Source organism: Myodes glareolus, chromosome 7 (genome assembly GCF_982192425.1).
Source record: "Myodes glareolus chromosome 7, mMyoGla1.1, whole genome shotgun sequence".
Classification (NCBI taxonomy): Eukaryota; Metazoa; Chordata; class Mammalia; order Rodentia; family Cricetidae; genus Myodes; species Myodes glareolus.
The window spans coordinates 36,904,602-36,923,146 of NC_142032.1; the positions used below are offsets into that span (position 1 = coordinate 36,904,602).

The following is an 18,545-nucleotide window of genomic DNA, read 5'->3' on the forward strand; positions in this document are numbered from 1 at the left end:
CCCGCCATTTCTCTTGAATGTTAACTGGGAGAAATCATGTGGCTAAGAAACGCTCAGTTTCCTGACATCGACCTGTTGACTGCTTTCGTACACACACCTGCACCTGGACTCCAGGGGATTGAGTGTGGCTGAAGAGCCCTGCACACTGCACAGACCGGGTGAAAGTTCAAGATGTGTAGGGGTCACACTGAAGAAAGCGCCACTGGTGACGGGGAGAAGGGGCTGAACTGGCAGCTCCGAGGGGCACTCACCTGGTTGCAGTAATGTTTGATGAGGTTGAAGACGAAGCCCCTGTCCATGAGCGAGAGAAGGTCATACAAGAAGAAAGCCAGGCTGATGTTGATCTTTTCCGCCTGCTCGCTTTCCTTTAAAATGAGCACAGAAGCACACAAATCATACTGTTTGATGCTGGACAGGACCTCCCAGGTCCCTGGTGTGCACACTGGGAGAGGGAGATCCTACTAAATTGGCCCATCACCCTTTCTGGGTGACGCTGAACACAAAGATGTATTTTTTTTCTACTTGTCTTGTTTTATACATGTATAATTATAAGTATATAACCAACCCTATTTTGGGCTATAAAATTTTAGTTTTTATTGTTCTGGCCTACTAACATGGAGTCTTGCTATCTATCCCAGGCTGGCCTTGAACTCCTGATCTTCTTGCCTCAGCTTCCTAAACTCGGGGAATATTAACATTTGTCATGCTACCTGGCTAATTTTTTTTCCTTGGTGGGAGCAGAGTGTGCAAGCTAACATGAATCACATTAACTGCCTTCACAGCAACAGATTTAAAACATTTTTCAGATTTATTTATTTCATTTTATGTAGATGAGTATTCTGTGAGCCACCACTTGGTTTTTTTTGGGACCACACCTGGGTCTTCTCTGCAAGACCAGCAAGTACTCATAACTGCTGAGCCATTCCTTCAGTCCCCTGAAGAAATATTCTTAATTTGCAAGGACTATTACATAAAATTCAAGCAGGATAAAAAAGGCTTAAGAATGTTTTCATTTCCAATTAGGCAGGGTTCTCAGCCTGAAAGATGTCAGATCACACTTGGGAGGGTGAATTCTTTCAAGAATTGTGTCCAGGCTATTTCTTTGTTTTGTTTTTCAGTTTTATTTATTATTTCTCAGTGTTCTTAGAAATAACACTTAGATTTTTACATAGTGAGTCCCAGGACAGCCAGCGCTACATAGTGAGACCCTGTCTGGATTACATTTGTTTATCTGTGTGGTGGTGGTAAGTGTGAGCTAAGGAGGTCAGGAGACAATGGACAGGTGGCAGGTATGGGAGGTCCTTCTGTCTGTGTGTTGCTTTTATTGGTTAATGAATAAAGAACTGCTTTGAGCCTATGGCAAGGGCAGAACAGAACTAGGTGGGAAAAGCTAGGCTGTATGCTGGGAGAAAGAGGCCAGGGTCATAGAGAAGCCATGGAGCCTCCAGAGACAGACACTGGGAACTTTACCTGATAAGCCACAGCCTGTTGGGGGAAGGATCACTTGTTTGTCCTGGCTGCCCAGCCACAAAATAACCACTCAGAAAACCATATTATTTGAAATACTGTTTGGCCAATAGCTTAAGCGTATTTCTGGTGAAACTCATATCCTAAACTAACCCATCTCTATTGTTCTGTATATCGCCATGTTGCTGTGGCTTACCAGCTAAAGTTCCCAGTATCTGTCTCAGGAGGTGGATCCATGGCTTCTCTCTGACTCCGCCCTTCTTTCTCCCAGCATTCAGCCTACCTTTCCCTGCCTACCTAAGATCTGCCTTGCTATAGGTCCAAAGCAGTTTCTTTACTCATTAATGGTAATCTCAGCACACAGAGGGGACTCCCACATCAACAGACTCATGGCAATACACAGATAAATAGAAATGGGTTAAATTAATATGTAAGAGTTAGCCAATAAGAAGTTAGAGCTAATGGGCCAAGCAGTGATTTAATTAATACAGTTTCTGTGTGATTATTTTGGTTCTGGGTGACTGGGATGAGCAAGAAGCTCCTTCCAACCAGGTAGGTTCTGGGGATTGAACTCAGGTCATCAGACTTCACACTGAGTACCTTTACCCCATGAGCCACCTCGCTGGTCCATTAAGTTCTCTCTCTCTCTCTCTCTCTCTCTCTCTCTCTCTCATACACACACACACACACACACACACACACACTTTAATTGTAAAATGATTTCAAGTTATAGACTGGCACAAGAATCATACCACATCACTGATACCTGACATTTTGCAAACTTTTGCATTATTAACATTCTTTCTACATAAAAAAATATTTTTTGAAACCCTTTCAAGTAGGTGGTAAACACCATTCCTATTTACTCCCTAAGACTTCAGGCTGTACCTCCCAAGAGAAAGAGTATTTTCTCTCATAAATCCATTTAAATAATAAACCACACTGTAATTTTCTTGTTATTCCCAGCTACCCGTCAGGGGCTGGTCCAGCATGTTCTAACCATTGTTGCATTTTAACTACTGTTTTCCAACGAGGCTTATTTTTTCCATTTATTAAAGAGACACATTTACAGGAACTGATTTAGACAGTGAAGACACACAGTTACCTTCTGAGGTTTCACTAAAAGGGCTGCTATCTCCGAGGTGACCACGTTAACAATGGTCGTTATGTCATCCTTAAAACGGTCAGAAAAGCGAGTCCTCCGGAAACTATCGCGTTTGTCCAGGTTATGTACATACTGCGCCATGCTTTTCACCTATAGGGGAAGGGGGCAATGTCAACATGGAGACAGGGGACCTGCTTGTACAACACGCAAAGGGGAACGGCTTAAAGGAAGTCTCTTTCACAATGGGCTTTCTCATACTTGGTGCTGGTGGTGCCCGAGCTGGCTCTGAACCACAAAATGCTTCTGACACACAGAACAGTTGCCATGGTGCCTGGAGGTGGGCACAGTGTCCTCTTCTTGACCCCTTCTTCGGGGCTCCTTTCATGCTGTTGACAAAACCTGCAGTCTAGCAGTTTAGATTCAGTGTCAGAAGACACCCCCATCCCCAAAAGACTACGTCCTGGAAGACAGCGTGGGGCGGAGTTCTCGGAACCGCGCAGGCTGTTATAGTACAGGACACAAGACACGCAAAGGAACTATTTTATAATGCTGTCTGGATAAGAAGACTTTTCCTTTCCCGAAACTACAGTAAGGAGAACAAGGGAGAAATGCCCCTCCCATACTAAGTTTAAAATTAAACAGCTATTCTCCAGAAGCAATTCTAGAGTTCACATCAAGTTAATTTCTGCTTCTAGAAATTAAAATTTAAACTATATTATGTGCGGGTTAGGATTTTGCTGGGTATCTAGAAATTTAATCATTATCTAGGACACTGCCTCTGGAGGATATAAATATATGTTTTTGAGACTTGTCACATTATAAGGTCCATTTTTGCTCAACTTCTAGGGAAAATTGGGTTTTAAGTTTCTCAAGCCTAATTTATAGTCAACTAATCAATTAATCACTTGATAATTAGTATAATACTAGTTTAATATCTACTATATATTAAAATCTAGCTCATGTAGAATTTTCAGGTTCTTCCTGGGTCAGGAGGTCCCAGGGTCAATGTATTCCTTTGGCATCATCAGAATTTAAGTCTTACAGTTGGGCGAGTTTGCTGAGAGCTATTTGGACAGTCTGACCGGAAAGGTTGGGGTGGTGGTTATTGCTGACTGCCAACTTGGTGGCATCAGAAATCTCCCTGAGCTAGACCTCGGGCATGATTAGGTGAACTGGAGTCAGAAGCCCTGCCCACTGTGAGTGGCGCTATTCCATAGCTGGTTTTCGGGCTAAGCAAAATGAAGAAAGGGAGGCAAACAAAGTATTCATAACTCTCTACTTCCTGACAGTGGAGGCCTCAGGCTCTGCCACCATGACCTTCCCGCCAAGACGGACTGGAGCCTTGAACTGGGAGCTAAAACAACCCCTCCTTCCTTATTTTCCTCTGGATATTTTGCACAGAATAAGGCAAACTATCCGATTTCTCTCTATCAAACTATGAGAGTTCTCATGGCCGTGGGCCGACATTCTGAAATCATGCCCATGCATTTGTACAGGCTGGTCAGAGCACAATGGTATAAAAGCAACTATCTGTTGGGCCTGGTGGTACCTACCTGTAATCTCAGCACTCAAAAAGTGGCTGCAGGAGAATTATTACTAGTCTAAGGTGTGACTGGTCTACATAGGGGGTTTCAGATCAGCCAGGGGTAAAGAGTGAGACCCTGCCTCAAAGCAAGCAAGCGGAGACAACAGCAGCCAATCAAAAAGCAAGAAAAAGAATAAATAAAAACAAAACAAAAACCCCAAGAAAAGAAAAGTGATTCCCTTGGAAGCTGATCCACCCACATTTGCCCCATCTGGAGTCTTTGAAGTTGACTTCCATGCTGAAGAACAACACGGGGCCTTTCATACATGAATGGCAGAGTCTGCTTCTCTTTTCTTGACATAAACCTGTCAAGACCGAGACAAACAAGGCACAAGCCAGAGGGGGCTATGCAAGAGGGAAGGACAGAGCAGTTTTCTGACCCATGGCTCACATAATGCCCTGGCTAGCACACACAGACCTAAGGACATCAAACCTAATGGAAGAACATGGCTCTCTCCTAATCCAAGGACACATAGACATAGAAACATGTTCATATTCCTGAAGATCCACACCCACATTGTGAGAGGACCTGAACCAGGGGTGAGAATAGAGCACCATTTTTTTTGTTGTTGTTGTTCAAAAAAAGTATCTCTCTCACTATACTCCCAGCCAATGACCAGGGAGGACAAGGCTTCTTTGTTCATGTGACCCCAATCCTGATCCTCCTCTGGCTAACCCACCCTAGCGCCAGGCTGCCGAATTCATTGTTGCTTTCAGCTCCTGCCTGCTGAGCTTGGCCATCCCACAACCAAATAAATAATTCTCACAATGCCATACTTCCCCCTGATGGCCTCTGTCCAGACTGCTAGCAACCTGCCAGCTCTTGGATCCCTGGCTTTCCGTGGAAGAATCCAGCAGAAATATCAGTGGGGCTCAACGCATCTCTTGTAGGGGTTGGAGAGGCACAAAAACAATTTCTCCCACATTTGCCTCTGTGGCCCATTCTGAGAAGGGATACCTTTCAGAAACCCCTCGTGCAGAATGACTTGCCCAGAGGAACTGGGTCACCTAGTTACCTCCGGGCCTCCAAGGGCTGAATCAGTGACTTCCAGTCACACAGGGGCTCATTCATTATAAAGTGTGAGATGCGCAGGAGAGCTAAGTGTACTGGCTCCTGTGACAAGGTTATTGTTCATTAGCACATGGTGGCCAGCACAGCTGGAGGTGTCAAACTGCAGCTCTGCCACCTAAGTCCTAAGGGAAGTTCTTCTTTTCACGCTTTCCGCAAGCATTATCCAGGTGAGCATGCAGCAAAGCCTGGAGGACTCAGAGGACGGTCTAGGTCTGAGATCAGTGTTCTTTCCAGGTCCTGGACCACAGCCCCCGCGTGGCTTCTTGCTCTTCTCCATCTGTGACTGTTTAGGTGTCTGTTCACTTCCCTTTCCTCCCTTGGGTGAATGGGAGGCTGTAGCCCTGAAATCACTGGTGAAAGGTCTGGCCATTTGTCACCCCTACTGCCACAGGGTGGTCCTATCAAGGGGACCCCCCCTTCTCTGCCTCTAGATTTCTCAATGCCCCAACTGCTTTGCCCCCTCTGTGATGCTTTAGAAGGAGGTGGCTAGATAAATAAAGGATTTATTTATTTCTGCTGCACCCTGAGTGCCTCACCAGTCAGTCTATTGGCCCCTGTAACACCACAGACACCCTGGGGAGAGGCCTTTGATAAATGCTTCTCAGCTGCGAGACCCTGGCAGAGTGGCTACAGTCTGTAGGGCCCTGTGTAGTTGCTGTCTTGGTGGGTCTGCATTTTGACCAACCCTGTCAAAGTGCTTTGATCCATGTGAGCTTTTCTAATTTATGTCACCTGTGTCGCACAAGGGGGTCCTAGAGGGAAGAGGGGGGTGTTCATTGTAGATGTCACTTGGTCTTGGGCCAAACAAGTCTTAGTAAGAACTATGCCAGATCAAGAAGCAATTTTCACCCTTTCTGTGATTCTTTTTTTTTTTTTTAAGATTTATTTATTTATTTATACAGTATCCTGCCTGTAGGTCAGAAGCGGGCACCAGATCTCATTACAGATGGTTGTGAGCCACCACGTGGTTGCTGGGAATTGAACTCAGGACCTTTGGAAGAGCAGTCAGTGCTCTTAACCGCTGAACCATCTCTCCAGCCCCTTTCTGTGATTCTTATCCCTTTGTAGTTATGGGCAACGAAGCAGTACTGCCAAAGGCCTAGACAGACCTAGAGGTTCCTCTCTGGCCGCCACTCTTCCCCCACACCTACCTGCAAACTCAGAATCCTAAGGACCTCAACTCAAGGCTGCTTGAAGATTAAACAAGACAATGCTTTAAAAATATTTAAAACAGTGCCTGGCACACATACAGTAAGATGCTAAATTCACATTGGATATTGTTATTTTTTTCTTTTTCAGGGGTGCCAGCTGCTACTGGAATTATGTGAAGGACAGAGTCGTTCTTACACCTTATACAAACCTGCCTTTAAGACGCAGCTATAGATGCTCAAGCTGAGCTCGAACCAAATAACCACCGTCACACATCCTATCGGGGACTCCTGAACAGGAAGGGCTAGCCCATTCTCAGTCAGTACGATGGACTGAGAAGATGTCTTGAAACTTCAAGCGTCTCAAAGAGGCAAAATAGTGAATAGAAACAACATGGGCCTGAGCATTAGAGAAAGAGGTTCTACCTGTCCCTGGATGGGCAGGCTGGCAAATCTTTCTAGCTCTGGTGTGTGCTGTGGGGATAAGCAAGGGTCTCACAGGGTTTCAAGGATGGTCTCAAGAGCCTGCAGAGTTGTTGCCGGAACCCTCACATAGCTGGGCTTGGGTCAGTGCCCCAGGGACTTGGGTGCTTTCTCAACAAGTGCTGTCTAAGGTCTAAGAGTAGTTAGTTAGCTGAAGTGTGTTCGGGTGAGTGCAAATGCATGAGTCAATAGCCATGCACTTTTAATTAAAGCAGATCTAATTTTCACTTTTCTTAATCAGCAATTTTGACTTAACTTTGGGATGATTTTATGAATTATGTAGAGAGGAGACAGCAAACAGAAGCAAGACATATAGGACATGGTTTCTTTGACTTTTAAAATACTTTTCGTGCCTCAAGAAAAAGAGGGGAGTGAGTTTTGTTGCCAGTCCATTCTGTGCCAGACCACAGAGCTCATGAATACCCTGATGATGCTATTAGTCAAAGGTTGACCAGCTGTAGTCACAAGCCTTAACCAGCTTGGCTTGTAGACTAAGATCTGCCGCTGAATTGGTCAAAATCCCAGGGCCCTATAGCTACGGTTGGGACTCACAAGTCTAGGTGATGGGGACTAGCATGTTGTAGGTGTGCCTTGAGGTCGCCTGGGAAGACAGGTGAATGCCCCGCGTTTCCTCCACTCCCACAGGGAAAGGTGCCCATGTGATCCCGGGGTCTGAGTCAGTACACTGGAGCCGTTCTCAGACGAGGCCTGGGCGTGCTCATACTCCAGGGATTCAAATCTCACACTGTTTACGTAGTAACTCAGGGGTGCACAGTGCCCTTCTTTGTCCCGATGCAGGATTATCTTCATTTCCTTTCCCTCCCTCTGTCTCAGTGCTCAGTATGGCTGCTTTCTCAGCCTTGGTTAGACGTGGAGAAAACCAAAAATTCTGCTGGGTTTTCTTAACCCCTGAGCCATCTCTCCAGCCCCATCTGCTGGGTCTTCTTCAAAGTATTATTCACTTAAAGTCAGAGTGAGGAAGCCAGCACGCATAACGCGGCCCCACCCGTGTCCAGCCACTTCTCATCTGCAATTCCGCATCTTTTCCATTTGCTGCCATTTCACTCTGCATCTCCCTTTAGCCAGGCTGAAACCCTGCTGCGCTGGGGACAAGAGGATGGTAACAGAATGCTTGCGTAGCGTACACCAGACCCCAAGTGTAATCCCCATTACTACACAAAGAGAGGGGATATGCTTATGATCTTTGCGTGGGGGTACATATGTGCACACGAGAGTGTGGTTGCATGTGCACACCCCACACACATGGAGACTAAAGCAGGACCTTGGATACCTTCTGCTGCTCCCTGCCATATTACCTAGAGATTCTTTTTTTAAAAATTTTATTTATTATGTATATAGTGTTCTGGACACCAGGTCTCAGTATAGATGGGTGTGAGTCACCACGTGGTTGCTGGGAATTGAACTCAGGACCTCCGGAACAGCAGTCAGCTCTCTTAACCTCTGAGCCACCTCTCCAGCCCCTTACCTAGAGATTCTTACTGAACCTGAAGGTTGCAATTTGACTAGACTGATTGGCCAATGAGCTCTTAGGATCTACCTTTCTCTGTCCTCCATTGCTGGGGTCACAGGCACATGCAGCCATGCCTAGCTTCATCTGTGAGCTCTGGGGATTCGAACTCAGGTTCTCATCTCGTGGACCAAGGGCTCTTACTCACCGAGTCATCTCCCCAAGCCTATGTTCTTAATGATTTTTATGGCAGAACCGTTTCACGTCCATTAGTACTGAAATACAAGTAGGTCTTAGTCTGGGATGGAGGAACTACCAATATTAGTGTAGCCGGTTTTTGCTTGTACAATATCAAATAGCTTGTTGAGGCTGAAAACAGAGTAATGAAGATAGGCCACATCCCAGAAATCTGAAAGGTGAGACAGGAAAAGCAACGGCAAGCTGTGTCACACGCTGGCAAGGGGATGAGTGGGGTCTTCAAGAGGAGAATGTAAAGAGGAGCATCCATTACAGGGTGAGGTGGTCAGAGAACGGCCTGCGGGTGCTGACGTCTAAGCGGGACAGAAAGTGTGCTGGGGATAGCAGTTTGTGAGAGGGAATTAAAACAACAACAACAAAAAAATCTTTAGGTTAAAAAGGCCAGGCCTGGTACAAAAAGGGAACAAAAAGGGGGAAAAAATGTAACCATGGCATGAGACAGAGGTGCGCAGTAGGATTATTTATACAAGGGTATTTTAGCTGTGTTTTTTTTTTTTTTGAAATGGTACTTCATTTTAGCATACTGAAAACCATGAAGAGGCTGACCCAGTCTGTCTAATGTTGGCTGCCTGGGGCAGGAGGAATGGGCTAAGAGCAAAAGGGGTTCAGGAAGAAGAAAAAGAAAGATGCTGCAAGAAGCACATGAGGAATGACGGAAACTTGACCAGGTGGGAACCACAATGAGATGCAAAATGGGGTTGATTGTCAAAGCAGAGTCAATAAAGTTTGGTGGAGATGGACGGAGGGTGAAGGAGAACTGCATTCGAGGAACAACCGACGTTTCCAGCCAGGTCATGGCCCAGGAAACTCTGCCTTTCCCATGTGTGCTTTGCCTGCTGGGCTGAGCACAGAGACAAATACGAGAATCTCACCAGAAGCTCGAAGAAGAACCAGGCATACTTGAAGACCGTCTCTCTCACAATCCCGGTGCTGACCACCATCTGCAGGGCGAGCTCCTCGTGAAAATGCTAAACAACAAACAAATGCAAACCAGGCTGTGATGGCAAGTTTACAACTCCCTAAAACCCCCTGCCCTTCTCTGCTAACATCATAGCTGGTTAGTTACAGAAGCATGGGTCCAAGATACCCCAGGCCATATGTGACACGTGGCAATATCGGCACTGAAACACTTAGACAGGCAGAGGGTGGCCTTGCACCACAGCCCCAGGCTTGGAATAACAGTGGCACTCTATGAAGAAGCCCTTCTGGGCAGTACTGGGAACTGTGGTGTGTGTTAGAGAGGAATGACTTTTCAAGTCCCGCAGCCCATGCAAGCATCCCTCTCTCTACCCTTAAGACTGGTTTGTTGGCCACAATGATCCTCAAGTTTGAATATGACTCAGAAGTGCTGGAGACTTAGCAGCACTCAGGTAGTTGATGCCGCCATTAGAAATTCTGGTTCGGAAGGTATGGAGCAGTGGCTGAGAATCTGCATTCTAATGTGCTTTCCAGGGGACGCTGGTGCGGCCGGTACAGGGCCACGCTCTGAGGACCACTGTCTGGATGACAGCCAAACGCCTCCCAGGTTGGACGGTTGTTCTTTGCACAGTCCCACTGCAGCTTCATGTGGGAAATGCGATGGATGGGTTTGTGAGTGGATCACTACATTAAAATGCACACACGCACACACACACGCACACGCACACACACACACACACACACACACTTGAAAAATTTAAAAAGGACTGAGTGTGGTGGTGTACGCCTTTAATTTCAGCACTCAGGAAGCAGAGGCAGGCGGATCTCTGTGAATCTGAGGCCAACCTGGTGTACATAGTGAGCTCCAAGCCAAGCAGGGATACATAGTGAAACCTTGTCTCACACCAAACTGGACAGACACAGTGCTATACTCCCGTGTGATGGAGACAATGAAGTCCTGAGTGAATGGTGCTGTTGACAAGAGCACGGCCATGCCAAGAACTGCATATGGAATGGCAAGACCTCCCCCTGGTCCGAGCACTGATGTCTCCAGTGTGGAGAAAAAGTACTAACCACAGTTTTCTCCTCCCTGGTGACTGCAGCCCGAGCCTGCTTCCCTACAGAGATTCCCGACTGCGGTTAACTAAACTGCCTCCTCCTTCAGGTGAGAGCCGAGTCTCCGGGCTGCTAGGGTGTCTCCATTAGAGCCCACAGTCCACTGGCTCCCAGCTTTCCTGGACACGTGTCTGTCATTTCTTTATATCCCATCACCCCAGGGAGGTCAGTCCTAATGCCGCGAAGGTCATGCAACCCCGAACTCTCAAGACGTCGAAAGGCCTGTCCCAGAGGACTGTTTGAAGACTCACTCAGAGCTATGCTTGGCCTTCGTGTCCTGCCCAGTCTCCTGACTGCTGTGTAGCAAATGCTGCAAAGACAGTGCGTTTTAACTTCCTCGTGTTCCCACTCCTCCACCTAGCCGGGTACTTGTTCATTCTTTGATGGGGAAGAAGCTGAGGATCAAAACTAAGACTAGCAGCTCACCTTGGTCTGCTTGGTACTTTTCTGCTCTCTAAATGGAAAGGCCCCCATCTCGGGGACCTGCTCAGTCCTGGGCAAATCAAGACAGCACCATACCAACTAAATGCAGAAGCAATGGCCAGGAATCCTCTGTGCTTTTCACGCATCTTACACATACAAATCCGAGAATAAACACAGTCAGACTCTTGTGTTGTTTCTCGGTGGCCAGGAGAATGAAAACTACTTCAACACTCAAATATCACAGCACTGTGTGGAAGCTAAATTTCAAAGTCAATCTACAGCAAAAACTGATTGCAACAATGACTGCTCACTACAAACCTGCAAATAATCCACAGGATAGTATAGGATGTACACAATAAATTTTACTAGACAGTGAATGTCTCATAGACCATCAAATTTGAGGGTTACTTATCTAAACTGAAAGGAGACAAACAGAAAAGTCTCTGAGCAGATACTGGAGTATTCCATCCACCACCCACTCCCTTCCCATCCCCTGGTCAGTTCGGCCCATTCACTGTTTTCTCTGTCTCTAGCAGGTGGGCTAAACCTTAGCAATCTTAACACCCGGGAGCACATTTGTTTGCTGATGTGAGTCCGGGGTTGTGCCATCTGGGAGAAGTGGGGGTAGTGCTAACCCTGCTGGTTGCCAACTGCGCACGTGATAACAGGCTACACGTCCAGACTCCCATGGGAAGAAAGACATGCTCCGCCGGCCATAGGGTTAGCTGCCAGAAATAGGTCAGCCTGTCTGCCAGAGTCTTAAGGCAGGAAGAGATTAGACAAGGATAAGCTGCTTCTTAATGCAATTTATGCTGCTTACTGGACAGTGTTGTTTATTATAAGAACACCTTGCTCCAGAGGTTATAGAAGACAGGCAAGCAGCCAAACTGTTTGCTGTGCTATGAAGGCAACGTTTTAGCTAAACTACCCTCTGAAATAAAACCGACTCCCTCTGGTCATTCCAGATCAAAGCAAGCCAACTGCAAAACAAACCGCATACGCGTTAAGGAAGTCAGACTTTAGGCAAGTATGTTGATTGTTTTCGTTTTCTTATCTTATTTATTTTTAATTTATTTTGAGATTCACTATGTAGCTCTGGTCTCTTAGAACTCTCTAGGTAGATCAGGCTGTCCTTGAACTCACAGAGACCCTTCTGCCTCTGCCTCCTGAGTGCTGGGGGTTAAGGGCGGTGCCACCATGCTCAGTCTTAAATCATATAGTTTTTAATGGAAAGCAGAACTTGGAACCAGTGTGTGTGATTGCCTAATGTTAAACTTGTTTGGGGGCCTAACCACACATTCTTTCACTTTTCCTCTCAGAGTTCACTTCTGGAATGTCCTGCTGACAGCAGTGTCTGGATTACTGCAGTCTACAGTACCAGGCTCAGAGGCGCTTCCCATTCCCCATCTTCATCCTCCAGGTCAAACTGAGCCAAATAAAATCTTCCTACATTTTTAGTGACCGCAAATAGCTTCGTTTATAACTGCAGTTAGCGTATCTGCACTTAAATAATGATCTTGAAAGATAATCTGGACCTCAATGTAAGTAGCTACCATTCCTCTCTGACTGTATCCCTGTGCTGACTGGGGAGGTTGACTGGCTTCAGGAATTCCCTATTTTGCATGGCCTATGAATTCAGAGTTAAGGCTGATCACAGGTCAGCATGAAGACTCCTTCAGATTGGTCCATACTGCACTTGGCCTCAGCCGAGATCATTAATCAAAAAGGCATATGACTTCATACAGTATTGAAATAAGATTTTTTTTTTGTGATTTGCTTTTATCAACGATGAACTTTCACCAGTTTACTTTTCCCTAAAAAGGAGGTGAAAACAATGGTTCTCAAAGTTGGATATCTAAATCAGGACCAGCTCTGGTAACTTGTTTGAAATCTAAGTTCTTGGGACCTAGCTCAGATGAACTCAACTAGAAACAATGAAGAAAAGCCCACAAAACAGTTTACAAAAACCTCCCAGGTAGTTCAGATGCACAGTTAAATTGAAGAACCACTGAGTTGCTGAATAATTAAAATGTAAAATGGTAAGAAAGAAGAGACAAGACTCTCTCTCTCTCTCTCTCTCTCTCTCTCTCTCTCTCTGTGTGTGTGTGTGTGTGTGTGTGTGTGTGTATGCATGTATTATCTGGGCAGGAAACAAGGCCAGAGAACATGTAATGTCTATTTTTAATTGAACACAAAGACACAAGTGAGTCCTTTCTTGGGCTAGGATTATTCTCATACCAACTTGGTCTTTACCTTTTTGCTGACCGGTCTTGGTGCTGCAGTTGAACCTGGAGCATCATTATTGCCAGAGCAATAGTAAGACATCCGGCTGCAGTTGCGATCAGCAATCTGAAACATATAAACCATGATCCACTGTCAATTGATAGTGACACACTGGAAGGATGTAGCAGCTTCCTGGAAATCACCTCAGAATTCATTTTTATTATCTGTCTTTTTCTGTAATAGAACCAAAATAAGAGCCCCATATAAATAAAACAAAACAAAGAAAGTAAATTAATTTCACTTGCTCCTGAGATGACCACTGCTGATAGTTTAGTGTGCAGCAACATGGAATAAAAGCGTAGTTAAGACACAAGAACCAACTTCGGGAGGATGGTGAAGCCCAAGCATCGCCTACTGGGATTTCCCTAGGGGATAAAGCAGGATGCTTGGGGAGCAGCCATCCTATAAGGTGGTGACAGAAAAACAAAACAAACAAACACCCCAACAACCAACCCCAATCCCAAACCCAAACAAACAAACACCCCAACAACCAACCCCAAACACAAACAAACAAATAGCCCAACAATCAATCCTCAAACAAACAAACAAACAACAACAACAAACGTCCACAGTTTTAAAGAAAGAAAGAAAGAAAGGAAAATACTTAAACAGGACAAGAGAGAGTTCAGAGGTCATTCTGGAAATGCTCTATTCCCAGAGCAGAAAGAGAGCAGCACAGTGGACAGAAACCTGGGTTAAGACAAAAAAGGGGCCTTGGAAAATTCTTTTATACTCTTAAGTATAATTTATGGGAGGGAGGGAGGGAGAGAGAGAGAGAAAAGAAGAAAGAGGGAGGGAGAGGGAGGCAACAAATATGTACCTGCAAAGAGGAGGGATGGAGCTCAAAGAAGGTAGGGCCGCCCAAACCTAAGATTCAAACAGCGTAATCAACATGGGACAATCATTTAGATGCGCAGTCCAGACAGAAATCACGTGGTCTGTACAGCAAACGGGTGCTAGGAAAAGCCTCTCTTCTCAGAATCTTACAGGAGCAGCAACAAGAAGCCATTTTAAACAGACCGCTATGAGTCAGTGGCAAGGGGCCTTTAGAGGCCAAGTCCTTCCCTGCACAGCTTGCTCTGAAGACTCCAAACTGTTCATAGCTCTACATGGAAGGAGTTCCACAGGCTGCAGTGAGATTCATTAGCTTCCCGGAAGTGGACAAGTAGTGTGTGAGGACCAAGGTTCAATGCCAGAAAAAGAGGAGGGTCATGGAGACTCAAGGGCCGAAGGGATTGTGGCAGACAAGATGGACTTTATTCACGAATGCTGCCACAGCTGCCCACAGGCACCCAGGCACAGAGTGATAAACATTGGCCACACGTAGGCAGGCCCAGGAATAAAGGTAAATCCTGCATTGGGACCACACGAAGCTAGGCACACGGACTTATAAATAGACACACACAGGCAGGCTATGGGAGGCAATGGCAAAAAGGAAGACCTCTGACCTCATGGCCATATTTACACAGAATGACACCAGAGCGGCACTGCTGGAAAGAGCTATACAGTGGATGACATCACCATTTACTTTTGGGTTCCCTAAACATCTGGTGCCAGCCATTTGTGTTGACTCACAGTCTCTGAGAAGTCCGGCATTAGTTATCTTGGCCCACGGTGGCTATCCATATCAGAACCATGCTGTCTAAAATAAGCCGGCCTGTATAATCCTTTGTTCCCAACATAGTGCCAAATGCTTGAAGGTACTAGGGTGTATGTCAGTTGGAAGCCTGGTGACAGTCCCTTCTAGTACTTACAAACCGAAAGTTAAAACACTTACTGCCTGGACCATAAACCATACCAGACTTTGGTTGTGTGGCAAACAACAAAAAGATCAACCTAAGAAGCACATATTACCACCGAGGTTCTGCTGTCAACTGAGGCTCACACCCAAATAGTCAGAGAAGGAACATAAAGATGGGAATCAACACCTGCACTCAAACAAGGTGACATAAAGGTACTCTGCACCTGCTTCTAGGCATGTGAGCACAGCGCCAGCATGCATTCACACATAACATACATAGACAATCTGCACTCGTGTACACACAGATTACACAAAGACCATTTGTTCCTGTGCTGTAGATTGTACCCAATGTCCTAAACATGTATCTGAGGATCTGTTTTAACCGCTAAGTTATAGCCCCAGTCCAATGGGAAGGAAAGCACTGAGTTTTATTAAAATCCAGTCCTACAAGATATTGGAATATTTCAAATGAAATAGCTGATCAATAAATTCAACCAATGATTTAATCCCAGATATACAAGTCCCACTGCAGAAACATAAGAGAACTGAAAATTCAAAGCAACATGACTCCTCCAATAATGACCATTCTATAGTAATAGAATCCAGTGGAAGTAAATAAGATGAAATCCCAGACTAAGAATTTACAAGGTCAGGTGTGGTGGCACTTTATTCCCCAAAGTTAGCCTTCATAATTGAAGGAGGAAGAAAAACTTTCCATGACAAGCACGAATCACAGAATTTTCATGCCCCGTAACTTAGCACACACCAAAGAGAAAGATAAACATATCTAAGAGACCATAGGAAAGAATAAACCACACTGGAACAGTAAATAAGCAAGTGAGGAATAGGAAAATACTAAACACAGAAACAAAAGAATGACAATTATTAATATGTACCTTTCAATAACTCTAAATGTTAATTATCTAAATTTTTCAATCAAAAGACAGAGACTACCAGATTGGATTTAAAAACAAGACCTATTTGTTGCCTGTAAGAAATACACCTCTTCACAATGTCTTACATGGCTTTGGGGGGAAAAGCTTTATAAGCAAATGGAACTAGAAAGTGGGCAGAGGTAATGCTACCAATATCTAACAAGATAGATGTTAAATCACGATAGTGAAAAGAAATAAAGAAGTTGGGCAGTGGTGGTAGCTGTCTATAATGCCAGCACTTGGGAGGCAGAGGCAGATAGATTTCTGAGTTTGAGGCCAGCTTGGTTTACAGTGAGTTCTAGGACAGCCAGGGTTACAACAGAGAAACCCTGTCTCAAAATAACCAAAAGAAGGTGTGTGTGTGTGTGTGGGGGGGGATAAAGAAGGTGACTTTGTACTGGTTAAGGAAACAATTTATCAAGAAGAAATTATAATTATAAACAAATGTGTATTAAAAATTTAGCACACCCAATTTCATGAAACAAAGGCCACAGGGTTTAAAGATTTGAACTAAATATAACAATAGTAGGTAACTCCAATACCCCACTCACTCGTAACAATAAACAAGTCATTCAGACAAAACAAAACAAAAACAAAAACTGACAAAGAAACATCAACATTAATTCACATCGGAAATCAAACATATTTGACACATGTCCACAGAATCCACACAAAATGCTGAACACACATTCTTCTCCGTAGCTCACAGAACTTTCTCTAATATAAACCAGATTGCCTCCAAAGCAAAACAAGCCTTAGAAAATACAGGTAAATTTTACTTTCCATATTTCTATCTGATCACAATAGAATAGAGCTAGAAATCAGTAACAAGAGAATTTACAGAAGGTAAACAAATTATCTATCAGAGATTGAATAACAATCTATTGAATGATGAATAGGATATTAAAGGAATCAGGAGGAAGGAGCTGAGGAGATGGTGATAGTCCCATGGGCAAAAATCCTTGTGGTATAAACTGGATATCCTGAGTTTGAAAACTGGAGCCTACATAAAGGCAGAAGGAGAGAACTGATTCTACAAAGCTGTCCTATGTCCTCCATATGCATGGTGTGCATACTTCTACACACACACACACACACACACACACACACACATTCATGCACACACACACACATACACACACACTCATGCACACACACACAAATAATGAATTTTTAAAGCTTTTTCTTTCTCAGAGAAATACTGAATAACTTAGTAATGTACCTCAAGGTCTTACAAAAGTAAGAACACGCCAAATTTCCAATTAGTAGATATAAAATGAATGAAATGGGAATGAAAAGAACAACACACAAAAAATAAGGAAACAGAGTTGGTTCTTCAAGAAGACAAAAAGAACAAAAAATCCTAGCTAAACTGATCAAAAGAGAGAAAAAGAAGACACAAATGAATAAAATTAGAGATGAAAAGAGAAAGATTACAACAAATGCTGACGTGATTCACTGAAGTATATTTTGGAACAAATATTCAAGTATTTTGGAAAGATTGGAAGAAATGGATGATAAATTTCTACACATCTATGACCTACCAAAATGAAATTAATAGATACAAATAGCTTAAGCAGATCTATAACGTTACCAAGATTGACACTGTAATAAAGTCTCCTAATTAAAAAACGCTCAGCTACAGATGAAGACACTGCTGAATTCCTCTAGACCTTCGAAGAAATAACACCGTCCCTCAAACTGCCCTGTGAAACAAGAAACGGGAAGGAGTGACACCAGACTCATCCTGCTAAGCCAGCATTGCCCCTCACTCAAACAACAGTAATAAAATTCTAAGATAACCCCCGAAGAACATGAAGTTCTCAAACCCGAAAGATCATTCTCTGATTAAATGGCCTTCATTCCAAGGACAGTACAGATATTTAAATCAATACATATATTCATAAACTCAAGGACAGAAGCCACATGATCTTCTCAATGGATAAGAAGAAGGCCTTTGGCAAAGTTCAGTATTCACTCATGATTTTTAAAAAATCTCTAGAAAAGTTGGGAATAAAGAAACACATCAACATAATAAAAGCTATATTTTATTCCAAACCTATTGTGCTGGCTCGTTTTATGTCAACTTGACACGAGCTAGAGTCATTTGGGAAAAAGAGAACCTCAGTTGAGAAAATGACACCTCATATTGGTCTGTGGGCAAGCCTGTGGCAGAATTTTCTTGATTAACAAATGATGTGGGAGGGCCCAGCTCACTGTGGGCAGTACAACTCCTTGAACAGCCGATCTTGGATATGGTAAGAAAGCAGGCTGAACAAACCGTGTGGAACAAGTCAGGAAGCAACAGAGCTCCTCCATGGCCTCTGCTTCAGTTCCTACTTCCAGGTTCCTGCCCTGCTTGAGTTCCTGTCCCGATGTTCCTCAATGATAGGCTGTTATCTTAATGTATAAATAAATAAACCCTTTCCTTTCCAAGTTGCTTTTGACCATAGTGTTTTTTACCACAGCAATAGAAACCCAACTAAGACACCTATATTCAACATTGTATTTAATGGGGGAAAAACTCAATAATTTCCACTAAA

The 18,545-nt window shown here is 44.3% G+C and overlaps 1 protein-coding gene across 2 annotated transcripts in view; it reads right to left on the bottom strand.

Annotated features, from left to right (window-relative positions):
• Positions 1-18,545, bottom strand: part of Dock8 (dedicator of cytokinesis 8) — a 203,407-nt gene that overhangs the window by 54,654 nt on the left and 130,208 nt on the right. For both annotated transcript variants that reach the window (XM_087908020.1, XM_087908022.1), the window contains 4 exons: positions 13,297-13,392; positions 9,459-9,554; positions 2,573-2,722; positions 252-365 (listed from right to left, as the gene is read on the bottom strand). In XM_087908020.1, the coding sequence (XP_087764146.1) occupies positions 252-365; positions 2,573-2,722; positions 9,459-9,554; positions 13,297-13,392 (456 nt within the window). The remainder of the gene's footprint in view (positions 1-251; positions 366-2,572; positions 2,723-9,458; positions 9,555-13,296; positions 13,393-18,545) is intronic.